Here is an 18,494-nt window from a genome sequence, read left to right as displayed (position 1 = left end):
TTACAGGGTTTAGGAAAATTGTTAGACACAAATCAGTAAAACCTATTGCTATCCTACTATGCTGGTTTTGCCCTGTCGCATTGTACAGTTGGCAGTAGGTCTCTTGTTGTGCCCCGCATCCCCTGCTCCTATTGCAGTGGCAGTTGCTCTTCACCCAGTGCCTCCCATCGCTCTGTTTGGCTCTTTATCCAAAGCTGTCGAATTAATTCAGTCAGTTCCTTGGGGGATGCTGCCTGCTGCTGAGCACCATTTCACAAACGTAGCTGGCTTTGGGCTGTTGCCTTTTCTGAGCTCTCAGGCACAGAGCCTCAACAGAGATTTGGCTTATATTACACATACCCTGAGCAGTTTTTCCTCTTCTTCCAGCTGGACTGCTTACTGTGCTGATCATCCTGTTCCTGCCTTTCAATTTGCTCTTTCAACCATGCTCCATTTACTTTCCTACACAGAGTACCTTCAGTGTCAGGAATGTGGCCAGGTGAGGGGCAGCCCTATAGCTATAGTTTTCCAGATCCTTTCTGGCAGGAATTTTGGAGGAGGAACTGTCTTGAAAACTGCTGATGTTCTTTCCATTAAAAACAGTGTTGGTTTTTGGCCCTTAAGTTTTTCCTGCTGCCATCTCAGCTGTAACTTTAAATTTAATTTCTACTTTTTTTTCTTGCACTTTTCCCAAATTCTTCATTCTCAGATTTTAAAGATTATTTTGTCCAATCATAATATCTAAATAAATGAAGCTGGTTTCTCCATGTGTTGTTTTGTCTTGCTGTTATCCAGTTGTTCTTTTTGCACAAACTATCACTCTGTTGCTGTTGTCTTCCTCTTCAAATGTTGTCCAACCCTCCCCAGAATACTGCACCCATTCTGGTTTCCCCCGAGCTCCTCTTGCTGACAGCATTACTTTTGAGCTCAGAGCTCTGTGTCTGTTTTTACCCTGCTGCTTGTTGCTGCTGAACAATGATATTTCTAAAATACGTTAACCTTTCCATGGATATAAATCACTTGCCATGGTTCCCAGTTACCATTATGTGACTACTGCCCCATCAGCCTTTCTGGTGAAACTGTTTGCCTTGATACAGAATCTATTTAAGGATGAGTTTGGCTGAGCACTGTGGGATTTCTCAAAGTCAGCTTGGCTGTATCTTTGTAGAAGTCATTCTTCCCTGGAAGCAGCAGAAAAATACTTTTCTTTCTCCAAATAGGAGAGATGGTAAGAATCTGCTATGAAAGATCCCTGCCAGCTGTGGATTCCAGCTGTGTGATGAGATATGAACCTGGCCTGTTTATGAAATAAAATAAACGTGAGAGTTCTTTAGCTAATTGTATTTGAATATCAGTGTTAAGGACTAGGGATGTTTAAATATTGTACTAATAGTCGATTTTGGAAGACAGAATCTTTTCTGTTTTCTTCCCTGAGCTCTCTGGTTTTTCTCCCAGTTTCTGCATAGGCTTTGTATCTGTAGCAAGCTCTGCAGCTGCAAACAAGTCGGCTCTGAGTTATTTCAACAGAGTTCATTTGCCTATAGAGAAATATCCCTTCACACACCAAAAATTGTGCTCATCTTCTGGTGATTTTATGAGGACCAGGGATGTCAGCACCAGCCCAGGAGGAGCCCTGCTGGGCAGCTGTGCTGTGAGGCACGTTGCTCTTGGCAGTGACTGGTTGAGTAAGTAATCTCCTTTGGAAAACGTGGGTAAATCAACTGTGTTAGCATTGTGGCTCTTCTGGAATCTGGCTGCAGAAATAGAGCCATGTGTTTGCTCCCTGCTGACACCGTCTGCTCCTGTGTTCCTCCAGCCAGCATCCGTCCTGACTGTGGGCTTGTCACAGGAGCAGGGAGTGTGTCAAAGTGGCCCTGGGAATACCGTGCTTCCTACTCTGGGACAGAACAACTAAGCCAGGGTTGTGTCTGTGGGAAGGGTGTGCTTTGCCCAGCTGGGCTTGGATTTCTAAATCCTTTCCTGCTCATTTGTGCTCATGCTCAGTGTGCAGGGGGCCCTTTATTATATCCATACAAGGAATTATGTTTGCCGGAACAGTGTGGCTTCCAGTAGTCTGTTGTGAAGGAACGGTGCACAGGTGCTGCTGCAGTGGGTGTTGCCTGGTTTTTGCCTCCTGGCAGATCACTGTGAGGCACAGCAGTAGTTCAGCCTGGGTTACAGAGCACGTAGAACAAGGTTTCTTGTACAGCACAGTGAAAGGCACTTGTGTTTCACGGTGCTCTCAGCTTTGCATCCTGTTGGCTAAACTCAAGATAAACAAGAGCAGCCTTTCTGACCTGTGCCCGGAGCATCTGGGTGACTGAAAAGGAGGAGAAAGTGAAATGGGTACAGATCAGCCTGATCTTGGAGGCTTTGCCCTGAAATCTAGCTTGCTTCCAGCTCTGACAGCTGGCCAGAAATCCCTGGAGAAAATGTGCCTTCCCAAGAACCTCTCAGTTATCCTGTAAGATCCAGTTTTAATTTCAGTTATATTGGTATCCCTTCAGTTAGCTGAAACAGTTTTAAATAGCCTGGCTTCCAAACACAGTTACATTTTAAATTAAAAAAACATATATATATATATAAATTGGAACCATGCTCACTTTATTTGTTTGTGTACATCTTTCCTTCCATTTTCAAGAATTGCATCTCATGTCCAATTTCTTTTTGCAGTTTTGTTCAGTGGAGGGACTGCTGTATGTCAGCCATGCTAAAGGGCAAGTGATGGAGGCAAGTATTAGTTTATATATTCATAGTTATCTCATACTGTTTTTACCAGTTTCGCCTTTTTAACTGCTTTGTTTCTTTCCCACTGCTGCTGTGAAATACCTGCACAAGTGAAAGACTGTATGGGCATGTTCTGGGAGGGAACCATGTTATGTGATCTGCTCAGTGTGACTGTGGGTATAGAACGACTAACTGTCCCTGATGTACTGTATGCTCATACAAATGAGAAGTGTTGCTGAGCTTCATCCTGAAGGCACTGCTTTTTTTCCCTCAAATATAGAACAGAGTTGTTACGAGTTGAAAGCAAGCATAAGGATTCAATGTTATTGCAAATAGATGTGCTAATTTATTCTGCTGATTCACAGTTCTTCTCATTTTTGAGTAAAGCAAATGTTTTTCTCTGCAAAGCTAGGTACTAGTACAAATAAGTAGCTCTAAGGACCTTCGTACCAGAAATGCTCTTTGAAAAGCTTTGTTCAGACTCGCAACAGATTCACCATACGGAAATGTGAGCAGATGACCACAAAGCTTCTGTAGGAGCTTCTGAGTCATGAGTCAGTGTAATGTCAGCAATCATTCACAGAACACATGGGCATGGCAGTGACACGTTTGTGAACTAACTGGGCTCATTTGTTTCAGGTGAGTTTGTAAATTGAAACAGAGCTGATTGGAGCAGTTGATGGTTTCCAGCAGCTAATGAATGCATGGAACTTCAGTTAGAGGTGATATTGTTTTAGATCAATAGTATTGCCAGTGGTAATCTGCATAGAAAGCATATGGTAGATAGTAAAAGTAAAAATGATGAGTGAGGAATATGTTGGAAATCTGTTCTGAACTACAGCTTTTCTGCGAGACCAAACTGAAAAATGAATGCCAAGAGAGTTAGCTAGAATGGAAAGTTACAGGTCAGCTGTCAAGGCTGTATTTCGTACGGCAAGTAATTCTGGGACTCCTGCTTTTTTTAGCCATTGAGTTTTGTTCACTTAACTGCTTTTTTGTTTTGAATTTTGTTCACTTCTTTCTGCTGAGTGATGAGAAAAATCTATTTGTGCCTTTTTTTCTCAAAACCAATGAATAGGAACATGAGATTCAACTTCATGGGAATCAGTTACGTTAGAAAAAAGTAGAAGTAACTTAAGAAAGAGCTTAAAAATCCAACTGTGATACTGATCACCTAAGGCATTATGTATGTAAAAATAAAAGATTGGTGGTTATCTTTTGATTCTGCCACAGTTCCACAGTGAACGTGGGTAAATATTTTTACTTTCTTCTGAGGTGAAGCTTATTGCTTTGCCTTTAAATGGGTTATTGATTAAAATGATGATATATTTTAACTGGTGCTTTTAACGTGGTTTCAAAGTGCTCAGCTAAAATACTGTAAGATTCCAGTGGTTTGCTTTGTAGTTATTGAACGTCATCTCACCTCCAACTTAATGCAGTGATGTTTGGGGAAAAGAATAAAAAGCAGAAGGGAGTGTGATGCAGCTCTTGGATGTTTTTGGATGCCAGTTTAAAAAGCATCTTGGAACATCTGTTCTAACCCATTGTGTTGGGTTTCAGAAGTACAAAATTGAGAGCTCTGCAGCTGTAGCCTCAGTGCACTGTATTTCTGCAGCTGCTTCAAAATGCAAACGGATGTTCTCAAATCCCAAGCATGCGTTCCATTTCACATGAAATGTTTTTTAAAGCACAGGCTGCCTTTTGCCAAGATTGAGTTGACTTCTGTGGTCTAGTTTCTGTATTTTTATAGAAGCCTAACCAAAGTGTTTTCCTGCAAGAAAACAACGATCAGCTTCTGAGCACGTGATCTCATGGTGCTAATGTGAAACTCAGATATTGTGTCCTTCCTTCCTTCCTTCCTTCCTCATTCCTTGCTGTACTTCTCCAGCAGTGTGTTGTTACAAAAGTTCTCAGTTGCACAGTAGTGTAACCAGCTGCTTTCCGAGCTCTGCTGATGTGAGGAGGGGAGGCTGATGTCTTCTGGAGAAAACCTGCGTGTTTTCCCTGCCGTGGAGGCTGAGCTACACGCTGTGGTGCTGCATTCTCTGCCCATTCAGAAGGGTTCCTTGATCTTCTTTTAAAAAGGAGTTTCTGTTTTCTCCGAGAATTATGGATGGGACTATGCCCATTGAAACCATTTCACTTGCCTGTCCTTGCTTGACTTTCCTGTCTAGTTTCCAGTGCAATCAATAGATGCTGGCAGCAATAAGGCATTTCTTACTGCTTGGAGATAAATGGTTAACTGATTTGGAAATGTTCTGTCTTCTTGCATTTATCAAATACTGTGGAGTTAAGCATTCTGCAGGAAAATCAGGTAGGCAGGACAGATGTTATGATTGAAGCATGTTCCTTTGATAAGGAACAAAATTAATTCTGCCAAAAAGTCTAACATGTTCTATGAAAGTGTAACTTCACGTTATGTTACATACTACTGTGGGCTTTGTGTTCTTAATAACAAAAAAACCCCTTGTTCTTTCCCTTCCTCCTTCCCCACTTTTGTAGACTTTTTTTCTTTAAAAGAAAGCCTTTCTTGCTTCACTTTGTGCTGTGCTTCTTCCCCTAGGCAATAAATGAATTGTCTCATACAAGCTTTGGCTTCTGCACACAGCCTTAGATGCAACTAATACCAGGATTGAGGGATGCTTGGAAAACCGATAAATTTGTTTTGTTAATGGCATGTTTTGTACATTGTTTTTTTTTAACCCACTAGTTTCTGCATGGATGTGTAATAATGGCTCTTTTGTTTAACATTAGATAAGCATGAGATCACCGTGGCACAGCTGCATGTGTAGTCACTCTTGAAGCAATTGCACACCTAATTGGCTGACAATCTTGGCATTTTTAAAACAAACACAAGCCTTTTAAAGACAGGGGACATGTTTATTTACGAATAGTCAAATTAACCGGTGGGGTGTCATCAATGGAGCCCTCTGGCAGTGAACAGTTGTGCGATGACCCTGATCCTGGAGGCAAATCCCAAGATCAAGAGACCAAAAAACAACATGAATCAGAGCAAAAATTATCCAAAATAACCCATAATGCTTTGGAGAACATTAATGTGATTGGTCAAGGCTTGAAGCACCTTTTCCAGCATCAGCGCAGGAGGTCGTCAGTTTCTCCACATGATGTTCAGCAAGTTCAGGCTGATTTGGAGTCTGACATGGATTTGGAAAGCCAAAGCGCCTGCGCTGAAATTGATGGTGTCTCCACCCACCCTACAGCTCTGAACCGAGTGCTTCAGCAGATCAGAGTGCCACCTAAGATGAAGAGAGGGACGAGCCTGCACAGCAGGCGGGGCAAGACGGAGCCTCCCAAAGGAAGTCCCCAGATCAACAGGAGGTCTGCACAAGATATGCAATCAGGTCGTCCCAGATCGTCGTCCACTACAGATGCTCCCACGAACTTGTCCGTGACGGAGATTGCTTCTTCTGTCTGTGTAGGTGGAGAGGAGGCCACAGCAGCAGTAAGTTACTCAGATTTACCTTTGGTGTTTATCATCTCCTTGTGTGTTTTCTTAAGACTTTTGAACCTTGTTTTTAAAAGCAAGTGTCTTTCAGCAAACTGAACTACTACTGTGTTCAAAATCTTTTTGCGTGTGATGAAGCAAAGATGCAAGCATTAGTCATTTTCTCACATGGCAGGTGCTTATTTTATTTGATTGCTGAAATGAGGACTACTTCTGCAGCATGTTAAGCTGGTCAGATGGTGCATTGCAGGCAAGCAAGGAATGATGGGAAGAGCAGCAGCCTGAGTAGTCCTTCTTAGCAGCTATTTCCTGCAACTGATGTGACTTTTTTTCTTCCCTTCATATTTTATTGTGTATTTTCTAAAAGTGAGGAATTCCAGTTTGAGCAAATGGAGCAGTGGTTTGTTCACATTGTAGAGAGGCTCTGGGGATGGTGGCTGCAGTAGGTAACTGAGTTGCGATGTCAGGGTGGCCAAATCTGTCAGTCAGCCCTACTGCTGTGCTGAAATGAGCCTTTGCCAAAATGACAGTCTCTGTTTTGTGACTTGTTCTTGCAAAGTTATGTGTATTGGTTTACTGATGATATCAAGTAGAAGTATTTGTCTTAATCTTTCATGTTTCCCAGATCTGTTTATCTGAAGTGCTTGCAAGATCTTCAAATTGTGGCTTATCATTGTGATCTAGTGTGTAAATATTCCTCTTGGAAGGAGCATTGAGAGTCTAACTTTGAGATTTCTGTTCTGACAGCAATTAAAAGAAAAGGAATAGTGATATAATTGGGAAAAGTGGATGCTCTCCAAGAACCGGTTAACTTTGTGTCTGAACTGTATCAAAAGAGCTCTTATACTAGTTTCAGGTTTATTTCCTTGCAAGCTCTTTTTCATTGTGATTGGACTCATGACCTTTGTTTCAGGTGAACTTTGAAGAGAGCCAGTAATTTTCCAAGTTTGTATCCAAATGCAGCAACTTGAGTTATGAAGCATGGCAGCCTGTTTTGGTTTGTCAGGTTACAACCTTAGCTCATTTAGATCTGATATACTTGATTTTAAACATGCTTGCTTACTTACAAAGCGCTATTGCAAGTGATGTCTCAGTGTACGTGCAGGAGGGGATGCTGTTCTGAAAGTGCTCACATTTTCCTTTAGTAGTGGCCCTTGCATCTCTGTGATACGTGTGCAATGTGAGAACCCTTTGTCACGAGGCTGAGGAAGGCCATGGAACTGAAGTTGATGCACCTCAGCATAGCCCCTCTTTATCTCATCATCCAAAGTGTGTCTGCTGCTTTCAGACTTGCACCTCACACTCTGCCCTTAACCTGAGACAACCTCTGCGCTAATTTGGGATTGCTTCCTGACACCCATCCTGAAAAGCATAGGTGGACTTTGAGATAAAATCCTAACAAACCCTTCAGGAGTGCTGACAGCATTTGTTGACATGTCTCTGAGCTTTGATGTTTTAGTAATGTTACTATCTGTGTAGGCCCATGTAGAATTGGGAAAGAAAAGAGTGAGCAAGGGGGGGGGAATCTTAAAATGAGAGCAAGAATTTTTTATTTTTAGCAGAACCAACTAAAAGCCAAAGCAATGGCAATACTCAGTCATGAACTTTTTGTAAGCTAGCAGCAAGGGCCTCTAGTCATACAAGATTCAGTTTACGTCAGAGATTTGACATGCTTGTACACAGACTCAAGCTGAGACAGTACTGGCTCTGGCTTTGCACTTTCTTACACGTGTACAGCTACAAGGTAAATATCAGTCTTCAACATCTGGCTACATAACAGCATTCAGTTTCAAATGCAGTGGGTTGCTAGTGCTCACTCTATGTAACATTCTGCAGTTGTGCTTCTATATGGTGTGATATATATATATTTTTTTTAATAAAAGGCTATGGAGTGATCATCTAAAATGCATCATTTCCCCACCCTCGTCCTGAAGCTTTCTTATAACTTTACAAAAGATAGATGTGTGCTTAAGTTGTCAATCTATGTTTAACCAGCTTCAGCTATGACTGATCAAAGTTGAGTAGTGTCTGGAGGAACATCTGGCTCTTGCCAAAGGATGACGGTGGAAACAGATACCCTGAAGATAGTAAAGAAAACCAAAAACTGCCGTGGATTCCATACAGTGGCTTTCTGCAGTGTGGAAAATACCAAAACAAGCAAGAATTGGTGAAAATTGTTCTTACTGGCTGTAAATGACCCAGGAAACCATACTAGCAGCATGGAGCTGTGTCTGTGGTTCCTATCCCAGGCATTGGTGCCATACAGCATCTCATATCTTAGAAAAGTGCTGTCATAAAAGCCATGCCTGTTGTAGTCTGCAAGCAGTCTAGAGCTTCAGAGTTGCTTGGTTCTATTTTCCATGGGTGTCCATCATGAGTGTCCATGCAGTAGAAATTTTCAAGCTGGGAAGTTTCTGTTTCATTTGTCAGCTTATTATGTCTTTATTAATAACTAAAATCAGTGAGTTATCTCAGATAGTGTCAGCTGCCTGGCCATGAAAACATGAAGACATTAAAAAAAAACTTGGAACCCAGTTTGTAATAGAGAATTCTATGCAGCAGCTAATTGCTAGCATCTCTAGGTCTAGCAGTATAAAAGTATTTTCTTGTTCTTCCATTATTTTACAAACTTCATTCAGACATGCTTGGTTTTATCAGTTTTTGGTATAATCATATCATAGAATGTCTTGAGTTGGAGGCTCCTTAAAGATCTAGTATTCCAGATGGGGCCCCAAGGTCAGGAAGGACTAGAACAAAGTGCAAATAAATGACTGGAAAGGCTCTGTGATAGACAAAATACAGTTGAGATAGGCAAAGTGCAGAAATGACTGTGGGACTGGAGCTGAAGGAGAGGTGTGCTTGTGTCAGCCCTTCACACAGCCCGGCCTCGGATCAGCTGGCTGTGCTCAGGGCTCTGGTGAAGAAAGTCAGGAATCTGCTCAGCAAGGGTCTGAAATCAGAAGAGAGCAGTTCAGCCGATCGTTGAATCGGTCTTGTAAGAGGCATCGGTGCGTTTGGCATCTGAGAAGCAAATGTGGCATTCAGTTAATTGCTTTTTCTTTAGCGACTTGTATTGCAAAACTAGTTACCACACAGTTCAAATGATGCAGTTGAAAAAGGGTGTTTAGCAACTTGTGTTGCAAAAGCAGTTACCACACAGTTCAGATGGAGTCAATAAAGGGCTAGGTAACATCTGGAACTGTTGCAGTAAGCTTAAATGGAGCACAGGGCACGTTAAGCATGAACTCAGCCCTTACACACTGTCTTTAAGTTATGAGTGGTGAAGTTTTAACACATTGTTACATCAGGGAAACGGGGTGAAAGTATTTCATCCACTGAATCTGCATTATTTCGCAAATCTTACGAAATAGGAATAAGTTCTTCAAAATACTTGTTAAATAACACTCTGGTATTTGTGGGGAGAGTACTCTGGACTAGTAGGTTCAGCTCTTGCCCGTGTGTGCTCTTGCCAATTGTGTATGCAGCAAATCTGTCCTTGATCTCATTTCATATTAACTTTCTCATGACTATGCCAAGTTATCTTCTTTTTGATCTCAATCTCTCAAAAAAGATCTTTAAAAAATAAAGCACCACCAAGTTCGCTTTCTTGATGTTGGTGTTTCTTCAGTGGCAGTGTTTCTTCTGTTCTGTAGGGACTGTACAACTCACAAGGACAAGGAAGCAACGTATTCAGTGAAAATACTGTGATTTAGTAGTGACTGAAACGTGTAGTGTGTGAATTGCAGTCGAGCAATGTTACTCTGTTTTTGTCTGCTGAATGTCTTCTGTCCTCAGCTGAACCGCCAGCCCCCATCGCCTGTTGTGCTCTGAGGTTAGTGGCTGCCACTGTTGTGGAGCTCTTCTGCCCCCGTCAGATGCATGGTGGCACTCATCCCTACACCGTGCTCAGTGCTGCTCCTTGAGCAGAAATTCCTGCTCTGCTTTGCCTTCTTTTTTTTCTTCCCAATGTTTAGATCCTGCCATCTAGAAGAACTACTAGGCATTTTATTCTCTTGTAGTGGTTTCATTATTGCAACGTTGCAAATTGCATTTTGAAATAAGGGGCAATGCATTCCTTCACTACAGTGTTCTGTAGCTACTAAGTAATGCTGCATAGTGTCTGTGGTTATTAAGCCTAGAATTTGCCCGTGACTGCAAAAGATTTCGGTACATGTGTCAGTGGACATGGCTTACTGAGAAATTAGCTTTCAATTGTATTTTGTTAGGTGCATGTAAAAGCTTTTGCAGGCTGCTCTAAGTTGTCAGTGCTCGTTTGTGTGGCAGGAGCCTTATCTGTTGCAAATGTATTTGTGAAGCATAGATGGAGAGCAGACCAAATGCTTCTGTCTAGAGTTTACCTCTGAAGCTAAAGAGCAGTTAAACACATTCAGACTATTTCCATGTCTTCCATATTTGCAGAGTCTGGCCCAATGTTTCGTGCTTTGTCCTTCTGTGTGAAGTTGTGCTGCACCGTGCTTTGAAATATATGCTCTCCTCTGCCTACAGATATGGTGTTCTGAGCACAGCGTTTGTGATTCATTGTGCTGTGCAGTTGGGCCTACTGTTATACTTAATTTTTAACACTAGGTGCTGTACTGTAATTTGGAGAAAGGAAAAAAAAAAAAACTTCATCGATATGGCTGTGTTAATGAGGTAAGTAGCAGAAGTGAAAAATGAGTTGTTTTTTTTTTTTTAATGAGGTGTCCATTTGTGAAACTGAGACCATGCTGTCGTGGGGCAGTTGTTAAAGATGAGACTCCTCAGACCTGAAGCAGATGGCAGAGCCTGCATTCCTGGACCTGCCTTTCAGGGTCCCCTTCTAGGGAAAAAGTTTTCTCCCACCTGCCCCACATGTGTAAGTTTGGCATCAAAGTTCTTAGCAGGGGGGGGGAAAAAACACACAACTTACCAGACATGGCAATATTTTCTACTGTCAGCCCTGTTCCCCTAATCACTGCCTTTTGCAATTGATAATTCTATTACCATGTTCCTACCTCACCTCCACATTTTCTCCCCAAACTCTGTTATGACTACGTGAGCTGGTCTTTGTTCTTATCCTGGAAACCATTTTGTAGTTAAAGTCTATCTACAGTTTAAGTCCTGTGTGTCACTCCAGATCCTGAGTACCAAAGACATCTTGTTAGGCTTCATTCTTCCTTTCCCAGAACCTTCTCTTTGTCCAGCATGCTTTGTGCGGCAGGTCAGCTTTCATCCATCTCCTGATGATCTACACCCACTCTTCCTTTTTTGTGCCTATAACCTCATTGACCCCCATACTAAGTACGCTGCCAGGAAGTTTAGGAGGTTAACATTTTCGAATTATTGTTTCCTTAACCCAGGAAGGGTTTTGTGTGCTTTGTCTTATTTCTCTCCCCCTCCTTTGTATGTGGATACTGCAAAGTTTTGGAGAGAAGAATCTTTATTTCTTGTTTATCTTGCTTAATCCTCTGAGAGCAGTCAGGACTTATATTGATGTTATGAGCAGTAACTCATGTTTGTATGATTCTACAGAATAATGAGTACTGGGGAGCCCAGTCCTGCGTGATGCTGAGGTCCTCTGTTCCAAGTGGGAGTTAAGGACACAGTGCTTTTGCATAAGGGAAAGTAAACTCTAAGTAATCCATTGCATGCAAGGTATTTTTAGTTCACAGTATTGTTCTCTTCTCTGCTCTTTTCAGTTTCTGTTGAATTTGAAGGGCAAATTGCTATCCCAAAACCACAAATCAGATTTGACCTAACACCTCATTTACAAATGTTTGCATGTGTAATCATCCTACTGTGTGTTGTCAGGGTTGTTTAAAAAAAAAAAAAAAAAAAAAAAAAAAAAGGACTCCTGGCATGGAAAATAATGCAATAATTAAAGTTTTGTGGAGATATTTCATTTGATGTTATATTTCTAGTAGTGAACATCTAAATGTTTTTGCATAAAGCCTTGTTTTTCTATAAAAGCAGCCCTCTGAGCTGTGAAATCAGATCTTTGGTGGCTTAGAAATGGTGGTGTGAGACTGCTTGGGTTTCACTGAGCTTTTTGTGGGTTAAGGAGTTATGGGGCATGAACAAACAACAATATTAAAGTGCCAGAGCTACAAAAGTAGCAGCTGTACTTAGGTGAGAGGTTGCTCTCTGTGTTGGAATCTTACCAGCGTCAGTTCCCGAAGGAGGGCTGCAAAGAGCACGGAGCCAGGCTTTTCTGTAGTGCCCAGCAGCAAGTGTAGATGGCAGAGGGCAGAAATGGCAACGTGGCGGAGCAGGCAGTGGAGCACTGGGTCAGGTCACCCAGACTGGGGGCTCTCCCTCCTTGGAGGTCTCCAGCCTGGATGTGGAGCTGGGCACAGCTCTGGTGGAGGGCCATGCCCACCTCTGCCAGTCTGTGGTACTGTGGTACGGAGTTGAGACTTCACATATTGAGGTCACTGACCTTTTGGATGGATTTTAACAGTCGGGGAATGCTGAAGATACAGGGCGGTGATCATTGGATCTATGTCAAGGTGGAGGCCACTAACAAGCGGCGTCCCCCAGGGCTCTGTCTTGGGACTGGTGCTCTTTAACATCTTCATCAATGACAGCGATGATGGAATCGAGTGCACCCTCAGCAATTTGCTGATGATACCAAGCTGAGCGGTGCGGTCGACATGGTGGAAGGAAGGGAGGCCATTCAGAGGGACCTCGACAGGCTGGAAAGGTGGGCAAGGTGAACCTGATGAGGTTCAACACGGCAAAGTGCAGAATTTTGCACATGGGCCAGAGGAATCCCAGGCATCCCTACAGACTGGAAGGGGCGGTGCTTGAGAGCAGCCCTGTGGAGAAGGACTTGGGGGTCTTGATAGATGAAAAGCTTAACATGAGCCAGCAGCGTGCTCTTGTGGCTCGGAAGGCAAATGGTGTCCTGGGCTCCATCAGAAGAGGGGTGACCAGCAGGGACAGGGAGGTGATTGTCCCCCTCTGCTCTGCTCTTGTGAGGCCCCATCTGCAGCACTGTGTCCAAGTGTACAAGAAAGTACAAGAAAGACAGGGAGCTGTTGGAGAGGGTCCAAAGGAGAGCCATGAAGATGATCAGGGGACTGGAGCACCTCCCCTACGAAGACAGGCTGATGGAGCTGGGCTTGTTCAGCCTGGAGAAGAGAAGCTGCGGGGTGACCTCATTGCAGCCTTTGGTACCTAAAGGGAGCCTACAGACAGGAGGGGAATCAACTCTTGGAAAGGGTTGATAACTGCAGGACAGGGGGAAATGGTTTGAAGTTGAGGGAGGGGAGATTTAGATTGGACAGATTTAGATTGGATTAGTCAGGGGGAAACTCTTTACAGAGAGAGCGGTGAGGTGCTGGAGCAGCTGCCCAGAGAGGCTGTGATGCCCCGTCCATCCCTGGAGGTGTTCAAGGCCAGGTTGGATGGGGCCCTGGGCAGCCTGGGATAGTATTAAATGTGGGGGTTGGTGCATGCAGCAGGGGGTTGGAGATTCATGATCCTTGAGGTCTCTTCCAACCCTGTGATTCTGTGGATGAAATCAAGAAGCCTAAAGCAGAGCATCTCAAAGTTTGTCTGTGCCCATGCCAGCACTTCAGTTTATGTTCCTCCACTGAGATTCCTCAGAGAGCAGCTTTCTGAGGCACTTTGTGCACTTCAGCTCTGCTGTGTTCTCACCCTGTTTTCATTTTCAGTGATTAGCTTTCATAAATATTTTAATTTTCTTTAGATATTGGCTGCCAACTTAAATCTATATTCTGGTAGTATCTGTATAAAAACAAAGACTGCATGTGCTTCAATTGTGTAATAATTGCTGGCCTGTACTTAGTGGACTCCTTAGTGTTCTCCTGTGGCAGTACTGGCATCCTGAGCGTCACATAAAGGCTCCTCACAGTAACCTGCTTTTCTTAGTTACTTTTTAATGACCCTTTCCAAACAGGCACTCTGGTGACATATTAATGGCTCCTGGAACAGCCACCTGTAACGATGCAGCAGCTTTCTGTATTGTTAGCACCGTGTGGAAGCATTACTTGGGCTGTCTGTAAAAGATTGCCTAAGCTGTCACACATCTCACAAAATAATAAGCAGTACTCTCTGCAGCGCATGTTTGCTCTCCCATTCAGTGCCTGTAGATGGTAAATGTTTTTGGAATTTTACCATAATAAATTCTAAATAAAACATTTTGTAGTTCTCCCCCTGAAGCACCACTTTTACATTAAAAATAATTTTTCCCATATAAACAGATGAAGTCAGTCAGGAGCCCTTCTGGAAATAATGTATTAACTTGCAGTACATGCAGCTGAATCATGTTAAAACACCACAGATCGTGCAGAGTTGGCGTGGTTTGTAACGAGGAGGAGGAGCTTTTCTTCGCTGTAAATAGGAGCGTATGCATACTTGGCAGTGATGTACCACGGAAATTTGGATGGGTTGGTGTGTGAGGGGCATCAGGATCATTTCAGTCTCAGGAAATAATTTTCGAAGATAATGCTGCAAGTAGCTACAGCTACAGATCTGAACTTCCAGAAGATGCAATTCAGTAGCTGTGTGCAGTATGCCACAGTGACCACTGCTCTCCTGCTCCAGCAGAAGGGCTGCAACGCAGTGCTGTGCTTTGTGCAGGGATAGGGTTGCATTGTTTGCATCTTGCAACAAGATAAGATAATAGCAGATTGTGTAGTGGTGTAATTGCGGAGTGATAGGTCAAGAGTAGGCTGAGGGTTATTTTACAGGCACAGAAATTGATCTTCAGTTGCTTAATTGCTTCGAATGACGATGTTGTGCCAGGCACTGCCTTTCCCTGCCTGGTGGCTGTCACCTTTGTGAAGCGCTGGAGTGACCTTGTGCTCAAAGTTGTCTTTATGGACAAAGTGGAAGGACACTAAAATACAGGAGAGCCAAGAAATTAATTTTAGTATAATTGACATCTGAGAGTCCAATTGTCATTAGTCCAGATTTGTTCCAGAAAATAAAAATGAATAATGCCAGTAAAGATGTTATATGCACACTTAGTAGTCTCTGACCCTTTTCCTCAGCCTGTGCTGATCGGTGCTGTGCAGCTGGGAGCATCTGGTGTGCATTCATCAACACAGCATGTATGGGGACCAAGCAGTGGCTGTGAGCACAGTGAGGGGAGGGTGCTGCACTTCAGCAGTGCCAGTAGTCATGAGTGTGGCATGCAATCTCTTGTTCATCACAAGCTAAAATGCGTAACTAATGGTGGTGACTATGTTGGAAAATAGCGTTTTGTGTCTGAGCACGTACTCTATCCAACAGCACTGATGTGCTTTGTAGTTGCTGTAGTTTCTGTGGAAATAAATAGGAGGTGTTACTTCTGGAGGGCTCCAATTTGTCAGCACTGAAGGAACACAGGTGCACTCACCAGAGCAGAACGGCATCCAATGAGGAGGGCAAGGAGGTCTGAATTAGCAGTGTTTGTAGTTTTTGAGTGAAGCAAAGAAATTTTGATTGAAGAAGCTGCATCCAAAGACCTGGAATGCCACAACAGTGAGAAAAGTGAAGCAGGTTCCTATTTTCTGTTCAGTTGTTAACTTTTTCTGTACTCTCAGTTATTTCTGTGTTGCTATTTGAGATTTTTTTAGATGGGGATGACATCTTTATGTCAGGATTTTTTAATGATCTTCACATGTGGAAGGCTTTAACAGGAAGTAATACTACAGATGATTTGGTGTAGATGCAGATAAAACCGATGATGCCTCTGTACCTTTTTCTGTATGCAGAACAAGTGTCCTTCCTGCAGTCTCAATCGATAGAGGGAGCTCTGACTTTTCAGAACATCTGTATGCAAACAGTTCACTTCATCCATCCTGAAAATAAATTGGTTTGTGCTATTGAGTTGGCTTTCAGAAATATGGGATGCTGTCCTCACAGTGATTGAGAGAGAATCATGCTCACACAGCGCTGAAACTGAGTATTTTCTGTGAAATGTAAATAATACAAAAGAAGCTTAAATTAAAAGATATGTAAATTTAAGCACCCTTCTTGAATCTAGTTTTGTTTTTCTGAAGCAACTTATGCACTGTTGTGTGCAGAAAACCATAGACTGACAGCAACAAATTTAGCTTTGTGCAAACCAAAGGGCTGGGCTGTAGGCATCAGTTCTTCAGGCCCTGTCTTATAAATGGGTGTGTTTACATTTATGCAGGCAGATGCTGCCTGCTTATTTGTCTGGCCATGGAATTAAGAGATTTTGTCCCCGGGACAAAATGCACGGGACTGGCTGCGGTCCTTAGGCACCATACCTTGCTGTTGTGGGTTGGGGGGCAGCAGGTTGGGGAGCGGTGGCTGCAGGTCTGCAACTGGGGGCGGTGTGGGGGTTTACAAGTCAGTGGCAAAGCTGCCACGAGGGGCTCTGAGTGCTGCATGGAGCTCACTGGGACACTGAGCTGGGAGCAGCTGTCCTTCACAAGGAGCAGTGTTGTGCCTGTTAGGTAGTGGGGATGGCAGTGGACTTATCTGACCCCTAGAAATTGTAATCAGAGACTGTTGAAGGAAACAGATCTGGTAGTGCATGTAGAGGTGTGGGGGATGCGAGGCATTGGGCTCAGCCCCATACTTGCAGCAGGACCTGGCCGTGGCAGTGCTCACTGTGTGTGTGTGTGAGCATTTGACCACTTCATTGCATGGGGCTCCCTTTTTGTAGTCTGAAATTCTTCTGCTGCTTCTGTAATTTTTTGTATCTCACATTACTAACGGATAAGATTATCTCAACCTCCCCTTGTACTGTCACTTGTTTCCTGCAGACAGCCCAGGTATTTGCGCTGCTGACCTACCCACAGCCTTGTCTTTTCTATTTTCCGTAGCTGAATTCCACCTGCAGCATTCCTGTGACAAGAAGCGTGCACTGAGCCTACAGCTGAGGCATTGCACTGCACTCCTGCACCATGTAGATCAATGCATGTAGACACAATGTGAAAGGAAGGTGTTTAATTAGCTCTCAGTGGTTTCTCTTGTAATCCCATTGTCTATGATACGTGTTGCTCACTTGGTGTGAGCTCTTAAATCTTGCTTATAGCACAGCAGGTTCCCGCAAGCCATGGGGCACTGAGGCTCAGTGAAGCAGCCTAGAATGGAGCTGCTGTTCAGGCAGCTGTGAGGTCACTGCCAGTGTTCCTGCAAGGGTTGGTGGGACGGCACGCGCTTTGCTGTTATGCTCATGGCAGCAAGGCGCCTAAAAGGGCTGTGAATTGTACTGCAAGTGTGTGGCCTTGTCAGCTGTCTGAGGGGAGCACGCCTACTTGTGCAAATCCCATGGGAGCAGTCTTTGGTTAGCGTGGAAGTGCTGGTACTAAAAACTAACTTTTTCATCATTAACCTAAGCTTTAATCTAAGCAAATGATTTTAACAAAATCTCCAAATTATAATTACAAAGGGAAGGAGATGTGTGGAAAAAAAAAATACTGATTTCTTCAGGAGTGTGAAGCTTTTGGAAGTTGTAAAACCATGATGACCATGCAGTGATCAGAAGTGGATTTGAACTGTAGGGCTCTCACGTTTGGTTATAATGTTGATAAATGACATTGGAGAGTTTGTATACGTAGCATAAATACAATATCATACCTGACTTTTTCCACTTTCCAAGTTCCAAGTGTGTCTCTAAGCACACATGAAAAAGAACTTCAACCATGGGAGGAGGGTTGTCACAAGAATGCTGGAAAGCAGGGTAGAAAGCAATAAACGTGTGTCAAGTTTCTGGACACAGAGACTGTTCACAGTTACAGGTGTCCTGCACTAGGAATTAAATGATGTGCAGCAGGCTTCTGCGGAGTCAAACAGCAGAGCAAGAAGGTCAGTGCAGGTCAGCGTGGAGTGATGCAGCTGTAGGTGTGGGATGCCTGTGGTGCTGCTTTGTGCTCCTCCAGTGTGGGGAGCCTTCTGGTGTTCCATCCCTGGCAGCATTTGCTGTCAGCATTATGTGACTGTAGTAAAATCAGGGCCTGGTAGCGGGGTGGTGCACTGTGCGTTCCCAGGAAGAATGAACATTCTGGAAAGGACCTGACGTTGTGGGAGGGAGCGCTTTGTCTGTACAGAACACATTTCTGCATTGTGAAACCTCCGAGTTAGTAATGACAGGGCAGAGTGTAACCAAATCATGCTGTGATACAACTGCTGGGGTTCTCAGTGCTCAGGTGCACATCTTTAGATGTTAATTTTGGATGGTGGTTATAAAATAAACACCTCTGTTTAATCTTTTTCTAACCCTCCCTTTGAGTTCTATATAGAGAACCATGCTGACCCTTCTCATAACCCTTCCTGGCCCAACTCTCTTCTGTCTTTACCCTCCAGGCCAACTGTTGACATTAAAAATAGGCTACAAACATTTTTCCTTAATAAGGCA

At 43.4% G+C, this 18,494-nt stretch overlaps 1 protein-coding gene and 1 long non-coding RNA gene across 8 annotated transcripts in view; one reads left to right on the top strand and one right to left on the bottom strand.

Moving 5' to 3' along the window:
- Positions 1 to 18,494, top strand: part of TMCC1 (transmembrane and coiled-coil domain family 1) — a 105,102-nt gene that overhangs the window by 39,936 nt on the left and 46,672 nt on the right. For 3 of the 7 annotated variants that reach the window (XM_042880978.1, XM_042880979.1, XM_042880977.1), the window contains 2 exons: positions 2,653 to 2,709; positions 5,928 to 6,169. The exons of 1 other annotated variant lie outside the window; for it this stretch is intronic. In XM_042880978.1, the coding sequence (XP_042736912.1) occupies positions 5,969 to 6,169 (201 nt within the window). In that variant the 5' untranslated portion in view covers positions 2,653 to 2,709; positions 5,928 to 5,968. 3 more of the 7 variants (XM_042880980.1, XM_042880986.1, XM_042880975.1) reach the window with 3 other exon arrangements.
- Positions 14,373 to 17,889, bottom strand: LOC122185316. Its single transcript, XR_006180844.1, has 4 exons — positions 17,717 to 17,889; positions 15,861 to 15,963; positions 15,519 to 15,627; positions 14,373 to 15,442 (listed from the first exon to the last, which is right to left on the bottom strand). It is a non-coding gene; the product is annotated as an uncharacterized LOC122185316 (long non-coding RNA).

The sequence above is a fragment of the Lagopus leucura genome, unplaced genomic scaffold (assembly GCF_019238085.1).
Source record: "Lagopus leucura isolate 7727_CA_CO unplaced genomic scaffold, USGS_WTPT01 Super-Scaffold_100028, whole genome shotgun sequence".
Lineage (NCBI taxonomy): Eukaryota > Metazoa > Chordata > Aves > Galliformes > Phasianidae > Lagopus > Lagopus leucura.
This window is presented reverse-complemented; position numbering and strand designations above follow the sequence as displayed.